Here is a 13,702-nt window from a genome sequence, read left to right as displayed (position 1 = left end):
TCACCACATATACTGCCTGAAAATTCGTTTCATCCTTCCTGCCTGTTCGAATTTTCCTGTCGCTGCGGTCAAAAACAAACATCGATTTGACCCCCACTAAAGATTAGAAAATCAACCGAATATTCTTGAGACAAAAATCTATACGTGTATGGCCAGCTTAAGTGTCAAAAAGGTATGACAGCGTGGGAACTTCAGCAGTGACGTCACACCCCAGGGAAAGGGGGGGGGGGGGGGCTGCACTGCCTGGGACCACTTCTGGGGTTCCTCAGTCTTTGACCAATCACACTATGCGCACTAGTCACATGGCCATCTTACCGGTGGGGGTTTCTTCCTCATCTGGAACACCCGGGTCTCTCCGAAGCTTAATGAGGCGATGATGGGATTCCTGCCGAGGTCGGGTTCATCATCGCTGTGCCAGTCTATGCTGTCCTTGTCGTGTCTGTAGAGGTTGCAGAGCAGGGAGTTGAAGCTGAATGCGGTCACCTCCTCGATGCGGTCCTTCAGCATGGTGAGCAGAGGATGCCACTGCAGACACGGGACAGATCAGTCGGGTCCAACCAGCAAAGAACGAGCAAGAATTCTCTCTTTACTTTAACCCCTTCCAGTCCGGACACTTTCATCCCCTTCCTGTCCAGGCCAATTTTCAGCTGTCACACTTTGAATGGCAATTGCGCGGTCATGCAACACTGTACCCATATGAATTTTTTAGCATTTTTTTTGAGACAGATAAAACTTTAGTTTGGTGGTATTTATTCACCACTGGGACTTTTATTTTGAAAAAGTCCAAAAATTTTACAAAAAAAAAGTGTTTTTCTTATAAAAGTTTGCAAATAAATAATCTTTCTTCATAGATCTTGGCCAAAATGTATTCAGCTATATTGTTAGTATTAAAAAAAAAACACCAAAATTAGTTTATAACCAAAAATGATAATTTTTCACTTTTTGTTACATTTGTATTTATTTTTTTATATTATTATTTATGTTTTTTTCTTTAAACATACTGTCACCCTAGCAGTACAGCGTCACCATAGTGACACTGTACTACTTGTGGGGGGTGATGATTTTTTTTTTCTTTTTTTACACGGATTGCTTTTACACCCATAAAGGCTGTAAAAGCAATAATTTCTACTTCTCTCTGGCTGCATTCCTGCAGCCATTGAGAAATACTGTGAGAGCTGTGATTGGTCACAGTTTGTCACATGGTACGAGGCTGTTGTGAATAGCCCTGTAGCATGTGACTTCTATGATCATTCACAGATTTCACAAGTAGTAAGCAATGATGTCAGGAAGTGACATCTTGTTTACTACTCTTCATGTGATCACTGATTGGCCAACCTGGGAATGCAAAATATAAATCAGATTAAACATCAGCATTAAAGTGATTGTAAATCTCTGATATAAAAATGAACAAACCATATCCTTCTATAGTGTGTACTTGCCTCCACCCAATGCACCTAGTGTGCTTTTCTGTCTGCTCTGTCATTCCTCTGCTGTCTTCATGAGTCACTTCTGGCAGTTCATGTCAAAACCAACAATCCCAGGAGATGCTCCACCCCCCCAGCAGCACACAGCAGGTGATTGACAGCTTCAGTTGTGTATGTTTCCTTATGAGACTCCGGTCTCAGATTACACTCAGCTCTATGCTTTGCAGTGTGTGACATCAGATCCCCACCCCCGTTTTCTGAAGCTCAGAAATGTTGTGTGAACTGTACACTTTGAACTGCAGTGGATAAGAAAAGGCAGAAGATAAACAGGTACAACTTATGAAGAAGGTTTTGTTCCAGCTCTGTGTCTCACCTGAGGATAGTCACTTCACTGGGTATACAGAAGGATTTACAACCACTTTAAATTGAGAAGTGGAGGATAGCCCTGGCCCATAACACCCATACACCTGGAGGATAGCCATGGCCCATAACACCCATACACCTGGAGGATAGCCATGGCCCATAACACCCATACACCTGGAGGATAGCCATGGCCCATAACACCCATACACCTGGAGGATAGCCCTGGCACATAACACCCATACACCTGGAGGATAGCCATGGCCCATAACACCCATACACCTGGAGGATAGCCAGGGCACATAACACCCATACACCTGGAGGATAGCCATGGCACACAACACCCATACACCTGGAGGATAGCCCTGGCACATAACACCCATACACCTGGAGGATAGCCATGGCACATAACAACCATACACCTGGAGGATAGCCAGGGCACATAACACCCATACACCTGGAGGATAGCCATGGCACACAACACCCATACACCTGGAGGATAGCCCTGGCACATAACACCCATACACCTGGAGGATAGCCATGGCACATAACAACCATACACCTGGAGGATAGCCAGGGCACATAACACCCATACACCTGGAGGATAGCCAGGGCACATAACACCCATACACCTGGAGGATAGCCAGGGCACATAACACCCACACACCTGGAGGATAGCCCTGGCACATAACACCCAAACACCTGGAGGATAGCCATGGCACATAACACACATAAACCTGGAGGATAGCCTTGGCACATAACACCCATACACCTGGAGGATAGCCATGGCACATAACAACCATACACCTGGAGGATAGCCATGGCACATAACAACCATACACCTGGAGGATAGCCATGGCACATAACAACCATACACCTGGAGGATAGCCATGGCACATAACAACCATACACCTGGAGGATAGCCATGGCACATAACAACCATACACCTGGAGGATAGCCCTTTCACATAACACCCATACACCTGGAGGATAGCCAGGGCACATAACACACATACACCTGGAGGATAGCCCTGGCACATAACAACCATACACCTGGAGGATAGCCAGGGCACATAACACCCATAAATATGGAGGATAGCCCTGTCACATAACACCCATAAACCTGGAGGATAGCCCTGGCACATAACACACATACACCTGGAGGATAGCCCTGGCACATAACAACCATACACCTGGAGGATAGCCAGGGCACATAACACCCATAAATATGGAGGATAGCCCTGTCACATAACACCCATAAACCTGGAGGATAGCCATGGCACATAACACCCATACACCTGGAGGATAGCCCTGGCACATAACACCCATACACCTGGAGGATAGCCAGAGCACATAACACCCATACACCTGGAGGATAGCCAGGGCACATAACACCCATAAACCTGGAGGACAGCCCTGGCACATAACCATAAACCTGGAGGATAGCCATGGCACATAACACCCATACACCTGGAGGATAGCCCTGGCACATAACACCCATACACCTGGAGGATAGCCAGGGCACATAACACCCATACACCTGGAGGATAGCCTTGGCACATAACACCCATAAACCTGGAGGATAGCCATGGCACATAACACCCATACACCTGGAGGATAGCCCTGGCACATAACACACATACACCTGGAGGATAGCCAGAGCACATAACACCCATACACCTGGAGGATAGCCAGGGCACATAACACCCATAAACCTGGAGGACAGCCCTGGCACATAACAACCATAAACCTGGAGGATAGCCATGGCACATAACACCCATACACCTGGAGGATAGCCAGGGCACATAACACCCATACACCTGGAGGATAGCCTTGGCACATAACACCCATAAACCTGGAGGATAGCCTTGGCACATAACCATAAACCTGGAGGATAGCCCTGGCACATAACACCCATACACCTGGAGGATAGCCAGGGCACATAACACACATACACCTGGAGGATAGCCAGGGCACATAACACACATACACCTGGAGGATAGCCAGGGCACATAACACCCATAAACCTGGAGGATAGCCCTGGCACATAACACACATACACCTGGAGGATAGCCTTGGCACATAACCATAAACCTGGAGGATAGCCAGGGCACATAACACCCATAAACCTGGAGGATAGCCCTGACACATAACACCCATAAACCTGGATGATAGCCCTGGCACATAACACCCATACACCTGGAGGATAGCCCTGGCACATAACACCCATAAACCTGGAGGATAGCCCTGGCACATAACACCCATAAACCTGGAGGATAGCCCTGGCACATAACACCCATAAACCTGGAGGATAGCCCTGGCACATAACACCCATACACCTGGAGGATAGCCCTGGCACATAACACCCATAAACCTGGAGGATAGCCCTGGCACATAACACACATACACCTGGAGGATAGCCAGGGCACATAACACCCATACACCTGGAGGATAGCCCTGGCACATAACACCCATACACCTGGAGGATAGCCTTGGCACATAACACCCATACACCTGGAGGATAGCCTTGGCACATAACACCCATAAACCTGGAGGATAGCCTTGGCACATAACCATAAACCTGGAGGATAGCCCTGGCACATAACACCCATACACCTGGAGGATAGCCAGGGCACATAACACCCATACACCTGGAGGATAGCCCTGGCACATAACACACATACACCTGGAGGATAGCCCTGGCACATAACACACATACACCTGGAGGATAGCCAGGGCACATAACACACATACACCTGGAGGATAGCCAGGGCACATAACACCCATAAACCTGGAGGATAGCCCTGGCACATAACACACATACACCTGGAGGATAGCCTTGGCACATAACCATAAACCTGGAGGATAGCCAGGGCACATAACACCCATACACCTGGAGGATAGCCAGGGCACATAACACCCATACACCTGGAGGATAGCCCTGTCACATAACACCCATAAACCTGGAGGATAGCCTTGGCACATAACCATAAACCTGGAGGATAGCCAGGGCACATAACACCCATAAACCTGGAGGATAGCCCTGACACATAACACCCATAAACCTGGATGATAGCCCTGGCACATAACACCCATACACCTGGAGGATAGCCCTGGCACATAACACCCATACACCTGGAGGATAGCCCTGGCACATAACACCCATAAACCTGGAGGATAGCCCTGGCACATAACACCCATAAACCTGGAGGATAGCCAGGGCACATAACACACATACACCTGGAGGATAGCCAGGGCACATACTTGTATCCTCGATCCAGGCTCTGATATCAGTTTTTCTCATTATGTTTGCATTTTGGACATCAGAGGAAACAGAAGCCTTGTATACTCACATGGGGATTGGCCTGCATCGTAGAGCGCGAGTAGGTATAAGGCAGCTCTCCGTACCAGCAGGTAAGCCGGGGCTCCTGGTAAGGTCCATCTGTCAGAAGACAAATCCTGTCACAGGCTGAAAATCTTTCTTCTACATCACCAACCTAGAGGATGGGCTACTACAAGTCCCAGCACCTGGGCTCAATGTTCCTCCATTACTAGAGACACAGACTGGCTTCATCGCTTCTCGGCCTTTTGGCTGCGATCACTTTGTGGTTGTAGCTGAGAGGCTAAGCTAGTAGAGGACCAGCGCCCTCGGCCTGGCGGGGTATACCAAGCCCTGCCTGCTGCTATTGGGGGTGGCGCTCCTCGAAAGCTGTGAGTTGCGATCGCCGGGCGGAACCTACCCTTTGGGGCGGGGGACGCTTCGGTTTTTGATCTGATGGCGCACATTCCTTCTGATGCACCAAACACCGTTCGGGTGTATGTCCGTGAGGAGAGACGTGGGGACTGCGGTCTGTTTCATGTACAGAAGAAGGTGGTGATGGATCTGTTGGGGATGCCTCTGGATTCGTTGTATTGCGTGCAGGCCTTTCCTTTAAGCGGCTTTTTTGATTTGACCTTCTTCCGGATTGCTGAGATGCAGACGTGTTTGCAGAGGAGCCGAGAGAAAGCGGATGATCCTTTAATGGTGGGCCTTTTGTTTATCGGGAATGAATCCAAGCAGAGGATACCATTGACTATCCAGACCTATAACCCTTTTGTAAGGGAAGAGGAGATCCAGGCCTTTTTGAGTCGGTACTGTTCTTTTATTTCTGCTGGAGTAAAGCAGACTAACGTGCTTGGCACGTTCAATGGACATCGGAGGTACTATGTCCAGTTGAGAAGGGATGACGGTGGGATTGGCGGCCGGATGCACCCTCCACAAGCCTTTTCTATCGGCCCGAACAGGGGGGTACTGTGGTACCCGGGACAGCCCCAGTATTGTCGGAACTGCTTTTCTTTTGGGCACACCAGAGAAAACTGTGATGCCGGTTTGGTATGTCGGAACTGCTTTCAGCCGGGTCACAGGACAGCAGACTGTTCGGAGGGCAGGAAGTGCCATTTTTGCGGAGGAACAAATCATCTGGCGAGACAGTGTCCTGTGTTGACCCATGTGGCTCCTGGTGATTCTGGCCACCAGGTCATAAGGAGTGCGGAGGAACGGGCACCATCTTATGCTGAAGTGGCGGGGGGGATTGCTCCGGCCAGGAGGGTGGAGGTCCCGCCTGAAGGCAGGGGGGAGGAGGTGGCCTTGCAGGGTGGAGATGTGTTGTCTTCTGCTGAGGTGGCTGGGGGGGCTGTACCGGCCCGGGAGGTGGAGGTCCCGCCAGCAGTGGTATTATCTGGTTCTGGAGTGACTAGGGGGACAGCCCTGGTCAGGGAGGTGGAGGTGGTATTGGGCAGTAGGGTGGATGCAGCACAATTTCATGGAGAGCGTGAGTTGTCTGGTGCTGTGGCGGCTGAGGGGATGACTCCGGCCAGGTTGGTGGAGGTCCCGTCGGTTGCTAAGGCAGGAGGGGTGGTAATTCAGCCCGAGCTTAGTGACACGGCAACGGCGACTCGGGCCCCGGCAGTCGGGGACACTGAGCCGTCTGTAAGTGGCGCTGTGGAGCGGGGCGGGGCTGGTGGAACAGAGGTTATGGATCTCTCACGAGATACCTTGAAAAGGAGGAAGGGTGGTGCGGAGGTTTCCTCTCAGGTAATATCGGAATTCCCAAGCCAGGAGGAGGACTCAGACTCGTCTGAGATCTCTGTGGAGTCTTGTACGAGTAGTGGAAAGACGGAGAGCTTAGTGACCCGTAGGGGGTCGAAAAAGGCAGTTGCAGAGGGGGTCCGGGAGTTGAGGAGTAAAGTGGCAGCGGCCCGTTTCAGCAAAAGGGAGAGGAAGGGTAAAAAAAAAAAATGACACCTGATTTTTGATGTATGGTTTACTTAATTTTTTCCTCTTTCATCACTAGGAACGCCGATTCGTATCTCCTCAGTTAATGTTCGTAGCATCCAGGCAGCACCGAGAAGGGCGGCGTTACTTCATTATCTCGCCTTGTTGTCGTCCGATGTCATTGGTCTGCAGGAATGCAATTTGACTGAGGAACCCCATCCGGACGAATGGCCTCATGGTCCTGCTGTATGGTCTGGAGGAACGGAGGGGAATGCCGGAATTGGCATCTTGTTTAAGAATCGGCGTTTCAGGATATTGGAAACTATACATGTGGTGAAGGGGAGGGCTGTGGTTTGTAAGGTGGAAATTGATGGTTTGGTATTTAAAGTAATTAACGTGTACGCATCTCCCAGGAAGGTGGAGCGTCTTACGTTATTTGAACAGTTAAAAATGTTCTTGGGTGGCAGAATTCCACTACTCATGTTTGGTGACTTTAACTGTGTGTTGAGGGGGGAAGATATTGGTGGGGGTGGTGGGGGGAGTGTGGGGAGGGGAGGAGGGGGGGGTGGTGGGGGGAGTGTGGGGAGGGGAATGGGTTAGGGGTGGGGGAGGGAGTGTGGGGTTGGGTGGGGGAGGGGTTGGGGGGGGGGGGGGTGGTGAGGGTGGAAGAGTGGATAAGTCTGGTAAAGTTTTGTTGGACATCTGCTTGGATTTTGGTCTGAAGGATCTCGGGAAGGATGGTGGTCACACCTTTTTTTCTAGCGGCAGGAACTTAAGTTCCCGTATTGACTTTGTTTTTTGTTCCAGGGAGTTTTCCTCTGTGTCCTTTTTGGTGCGGCCAGAGCCGTTTACGGATCATGGGCGGATAGAGTGTTGCGTGAGTATGGAGTCTGACAGGGTGTATGGAAGGGGTGTATGGAAGTTAAATGTTGAGTTGTTGGATGACGTGAATGTAAGGGCGGAGTATGTGAGGAATTTTGAAAAATGGGAAAGAATGAGGTTGGAGTTTGAGAGCGTGGTGGAATGGTGGGATTGGGTGAAAGTTCAGACTAAAAAGTTTTTTGTGTGGAAGGGATGTGAGAAGGTGAAAAGAGAGAGAGAGGAGTATGAATGGTGGCAGAAGCGTTTGGAGTATTTGAATGAGATGAGTGCGTGGGGAGAGAATGTGGAGAATGAGAAGGCAGAGGCAAGAGTGAAGATTGGAAGATTTTTGGATGTTAAGGGAAAGGCGTTGTTGATGCAGGCGAGAATGGTTGTGAAAGAAAAGGATGAGCAGTGTACAAGGTATTTTTTTAAAAAGGTGTATGGTAGTAAGAGTGAGTTGGTGAGTGTGGTGAGGGAAGATGGTAGTGAGGTGGCTGGGAATGAGAGGGTGGCGAAAGAGGTGTGGAAGTTTTACAGTAATTTGTTTTCAGAGAGTAAGAGTGATATAGAGGTTGAAAATGATGTGATTGGTGTGATTGAGGAGAGTTTGGATGAGAGTGATAGGATGGTTTTGAATGAGGATGTAAGTCTGGATGAAATTGAGATGGGATTGAGTGGGATGAAAGCGGGGAAGACTCCCGGGTTGGATGGCCTACCCGTGGAGTTCTACCGAGTGTTTTGGCAGTGGATTGGAAGGTGTGTGTTTGATGTGTGTGTAGCTGTATTGGAAAGGGGTCGTATGTCTGAGAGTATGGCAGAGGGGTTGATTGTGTTACTGTTTAAAAAAGGTGATAGGAAGGACTTGAGGAACTGGAGGCCAATAACTTTACTAAATTTGGATTATAAGTTGATAGCAAAAATCTTGGCTAATAGAGTGAGTGGGGTGATTGCGAAGATGGTTGGTGAGGAGCAAGTGTGTGCGGTGCCTGGGCGAACGATTGTGGAAAGTTTGGTTTGTCTGAGAGATGTGTTATGGGATGCGAGAGAACGGAAGCAAGGAGTGGCTGTTTTAACAGTCGACTTTGAAAAAGCATATGATAGGGTAGCGCATGGTTTCATGTTTCGTGTGTTGGAAAGGATGGGGGTGCCTGTGAGGATGATGAAATGGATGAAGTGTTTGTATTCTGGGGTGGTGAGCAGGGTTCAGGTGAATGGGTGGGTGACTGCGGGTGTGGAAGTGCGGGCGGGGGTGAGGCAGGGGTGTCCCTTGTCCCCTGTCCTGTTTGTCTGTGTGATTGAACCTTTGCTTAGGATGATTGTGAGGGATAAATGTGTGAGTGGTGTGGTGGTACCTGGGAGCGGTGAGAGGAGTTTGAAAGTGATGGGGTACATGGATGATATGACTGTTGTGTGTAAGAATGTAGGGAGTTTGAAGCGGGTGAGATTGTTGATTGAGATTTTTAGTATTGCGAGTGGTTTTCGTTTGAATATGGACAAAAGTGAGTGTAAGTTTTTTGGGGAGTGGAGGGATTGCGAAGGGTGCGGTTGGAAGATATGTAAGGGAAGAGTGAAAGTGTTGGGTGTGTTATTTGATTGTGACCTGTTTCGGCGAGAGAATTGGGAGAATGTGTTGGGCAAGGTGCAATGTAAGATTAACTTTTGGTCTTTAAGGACTTTATCCTTTAGTGGGAAGGTATTGATTATCAAAGCTGTCATCATGCCTATCCTATTGTTTATTTATCAGGTGTTTCCGGCACAGGATAGGGTGCTTAAAAAGTTGATCCGGCTTATATTCCAGTTCTTCTGGTCATCGAAGGCTGAAAAGTTGAAGCGTGAGAGGGTGGTGAAACGAAAGGTGAATGGTGGGAAAGGTATGGTATCGGTAGAGAGATTTTTGTTTGTGAAGTATGTGGGTGCGTGTGTGAAGATATGTCAGAGGGAGAGTTTGGCTGGCTGTATGATGCAGTATGTGGGAGAGAATGTGATGGGAGGTACGGATGGTGTAGTGTGGATCTGCGTAGGCCGATGAGCTTTAGGGCTCCTTGGTACTACGTTAGGATTGATAGAGGAATGGAGAAGTTTGGGTTGAGTGAGATTGGGAGGGAGGTTTGGGAGGATGGGAAGAAAGTGAGAGGTGTGTTGGAAGCAAGTGAGGAGATGGAATGGGTTAGTGGTTTGACCATGGTGGAGAGTGAGAGGACATGGCGGAATGTGGGGATGAAAGATTTGGAAAGGCGACAGAGTGATATTGCGTGGATGGGTGTGCATGGGTGTTTGCCGGTGAGAGTGTTTCAGCGTAGGCGAAGAATGGCAGATTCTGAATGTTGTCCGAGAGTTGGGTGTAGGGGTATGGAAAGTGTGTGTCATTTGTTTTGGGAGTGTGATTTTGCGAAAGGGGTGTGGAAGAAGTTGGAGAGAATGATTGAGGGATTGGCTGGGGTAAGATTGTTGACGTATGAGATGGTGTTGTATGGTTTGTGTAAGGCGGGGAAGAATGAAGTAAGAGCGTTATGGATGTTGGTATGTTGTGCAAAAGAGAGTTTGTGGGATGCGAGGAATATTGCTGTGTACGGGGGGGGGAGTGTATGAGTGTGGATGAGTGTGCGGCTATGGTCCGTGGACGGCTCTATAGGTATGGGCATTACGATCGCCTAAAGCTGGGGGCTGTGGAGGCAGGGAAGATTTGGAAATTTAGTTTATGGAAGTCATGGACAGTTTGAGGTTGGCTATGGTACTGTACAAGTCATAATAATGTCGCTGAGGTGTTGTATAAAATTTTTTTTCTTTTGACCAATGCATGTGTGCTTTGTTTTTCCTGACCGGATCCTAAATTGTTTTCCTTTTTTTCTCAGGCCAGAGGATGTTCAACGGAATGTGGGTTTAATGTGAGGGTCAGCGTGAGGTGTGTTTAATGTTAGAGGTCAGGGAAAGATAGTGTTTGTTTCATGATTCATGTGTTACCCGGTTCCTAAATCTTATGGATCTTCTGGAGGACAAAGTTTGGTCTTCTTGACTTCATGAAAATGATCCGGTGCATGGACGAAATACAGGATTGCCTGTACTTATGAAATTATGTACCATGATGTTTTGTATTTTGTGTTGGAAAAAAAAAAAAAAAAAAAAACATATAACATGATGTAATGTTTACGGTTTATTTTTATTTTTGGTTAAATTTTGTATGGGTACCTTTTTGTTGTTGGAAAATGTTTTTGTTTATGTGAAAATTTTGGAACTTGTAACACGGAAAGTTTGTGAAATTTACTTTGAATGCTTTAATAAAAGAATTCAAAAAAAAAAAAAAACTAGAGACACAGACTGGACAAAATACATTGGGGGAGATTTACTAAACCAGGAGCACTCAGAATCTGGCGCAGCATGGGAGCCAATCAGTATGTGTGTGTATGTATGTATATATATATATATATATATATATATATATATATATATATATATATATACACACACACACACACACACACACACACACACACACACACACACACACGATTTGCATTTCTGGGTAGGGGGAGCACGCACACCGCCCTACCTGCATTGCTATTGTTGGCTAGAGATGTCAATCACGGGGTCCTGGACGGCGATTCCTAGCCGGCACTCGGCAATCGTCGGAGAAAGCTTTCAGGGGAGAGACCTGTGCGTAAACAACACGGATCTCTCTCCTGTCAGCAAGGACATGCTGCTTTGTTTCTCTCTGCTCAGCATGTCTCCCTAGCAAAACACACACAGTTAACCCTTTGATCGCCCCAGATGTTAACCCCTTCCTGCCCAGTGCCATTAGTACAGTGTCAGTGCTTTTTATTAGCACTGATCACTGTATTGGCGTCACTGGGGATGTCAGTGGCAGTTAGTCCCCACCCAGTGTCATTAGTACAGTGTCAGTGTTTTTTATTAGCTGTCAGTGGCAGTTAGTCAGAATGCCTGTCGCAGTCCCACAGTCCCGCTATAAGTCGCTGATCGCCGCTATTAGTAGTATAAAAAAATAAACAAAAATTCAAGGATCTTTACAGCCATCTGTAAACGCTATAACTTTCATGTAAACCAATTAATTTACACGTATTGGGATTTTTTTTTTAGCAAAGTCGTGTCGAAGAATAAATTTTGGCCTAAATTTATGACGAAATTTGATTCTTAAAATTTTCAGGGCCTTGACCAGCTCTGCGATGTCAGCCGACAGCGGACTTCAGCCCGCTGTTGCCTGAAAATGGGTCACAGGAGTGCAGGATGAACTGCACTGCTGTGATCCATAGAAGTACAGCCAAAAGAGCTTTAGCTATACTTCTCCTTTAACTGCCACTGGAAGAGTAGTGTGGACAGTGAGAGAATAGAACAGACTCTGTCTCCCTCTGCTGGATAATTTCAGTATAGCACCTGTGTGAACTTACCTGGCCCCACATTGGTTTTCTGCCTCCACTGGATTTCCCGATGTAGCTGTTCAAACATCCATTCTGCTTCTCTGGGCTCAATAAATGAGGGGAAAAGCCTTAGCCTGCGAAAGGGCAAGGAGTATTTAGATAGACTGCTAGAACATTAGTTATAAATTCACTTTAACAGGTAATACCCAGCCAGTTATTATTATTATACAGTATTTATACAGTTATAAAGTTCTTGCATTTAATCTAAAAAAAAAAAATATACAGCAGTCCATTGCAATTTCCTTCTAAAAAAGCAATAAGCCTGAGTGATCTGCTGGTCTTCTGACTTTATCATTTTCTGAATTGCTGACCCAGAACAAGTATGCCGCAAGCAAAGTCAGACTGACCTGCATACTTGCTCTGGGCCACTGACTGACAGTATTGAAGCCAAAGGACCACCTTGAATTCTTAAAGGTAGTGGCAACCTAAGGATCTCTCTCATGTAGTTTCCTATACATTTGGATTGCTTTTTTTTTTTTTTCTTCCCTCCATTCTGCGAGCTTGTTTTGTGAATCCGGCTATCTTACTTACTTACTCAATATGCCCAGAGATAACGGACCAACATATTATTATGCTGCTAGACTCCTACACCTTACCAACCGATCGGCGACTGCTGCCCCTCTCTGCCAATCCCTCCACTGGCTTCCACTAACCCAGTGTTTCTCAACTCCAGTCCTCGTGGACCCCCAACAGGTCATGTTTTCAGGATTTCCATTATTTTGCCCAGGTGATTTGATCAGTTTCACTGCCTTAGTAATTACCGCAGCTGTTTCATCTGAGGGAAATCCTGAAAACATGACCTGTTGGGGGTCCATGAGGACTGGAGTTGAGAAACACTGCCCTAACCCAACGTATAAAATTCAAAATACTAACCACAGCTTACAAAGCCATCCACAACACTGCCCCCAGCTAAATCACCGACCTCATTCACAGATACCGGCCAAATCGCCCACTCCGCTCCTCCCATGATATCTTCCTCTCTAGCTCCCTCATCACCTCCTCCCACGCTCACCTCCAGGACTTCTCCAGAGCCTCTTCCATCCTCTGGAACTCCCTACCACAGTGTCCGGTCAGCCCCCACCCTGTCTGCCTTTAGGCGATCTTTGAAAACTCACTTCTTCAGGGAAGCCTACCCCACCTCCACCTAACAACTGTACTTGAATCACCTCCACCAGATCATCCCCCGCAGCGATCACCTCCCCCTTCCTTTAGATTGTCAGCTCCACGAGCCAGGCCCTCCTATTCCTTCTGTACTGAAATGTATTGTTGCTGTATTGTCTCCCTTATATTGTAAAGTGCTGAGAAAAACTGTTGGCGCCATATAAATCCTGTATAATATTAATAATAATAATATATAAATCCGGTATAATA

General features: G+C 47.5%; 1 protein-coding gene across 7 annotated transcripts in view; it reads right to left on the bottom strand.

Annotated features, from left to right (window-relative positions):
* Window positions 1–279: 279 nt before the first annotated feature.
* The window catches only part of LOC149434253 (alpha-ketoglutarate-dependent dioxygenase alkB homolog 3-like), a 35,130-nt gene continuing 21,707 nt past the window's right edge, over window positions 280–13,702 (bottom strand). For all 7 annotated transcript variants that reach the window (XM_089663884.1, XM_089663885.1, XM_089663883.1 and 4 more), the window contains 3 exons: window positions 12,302–12,405; window positions 5,137–5,225; window positions 280–525 (listed from right to left, as the gene is read on the bottom strand). In XM_089663884.1, the coding sequence (XP_089520010.1) occupies window positions 295–525; window positions 5,137–5,225; window positions 12,302–12,405 (424 nt within the window). In that variant the 3' untranslated portion in view covers window positions 280–294. The remainder of the gene's footprint in view (window positions 526–5,136; window positions 5,226–12,301; window positions 12,406–13,702) is intronic.

This window comes from Staurois parvus, unplaced genomic scaffold, assembly GCF_062004578.1.
Source record: "Staurois parvus isolate SC_StPar_1 unplaced genomic scaffold, SC_StPar_1.0 ptg001795l, whole genome shotgun sequence".
Taxonomy (NCBI): domain Eukaryota; kingdom Metazoa; phylum Chordata; class Amphibia; order Anura; family Ranidae; genus Staurois; species Staurois parvus.
The sequence above is the reverse complement of the archived record's forward strand: the minus strand, read 5'-3'. Positions and strand labels throughout refer to the sequence as shown.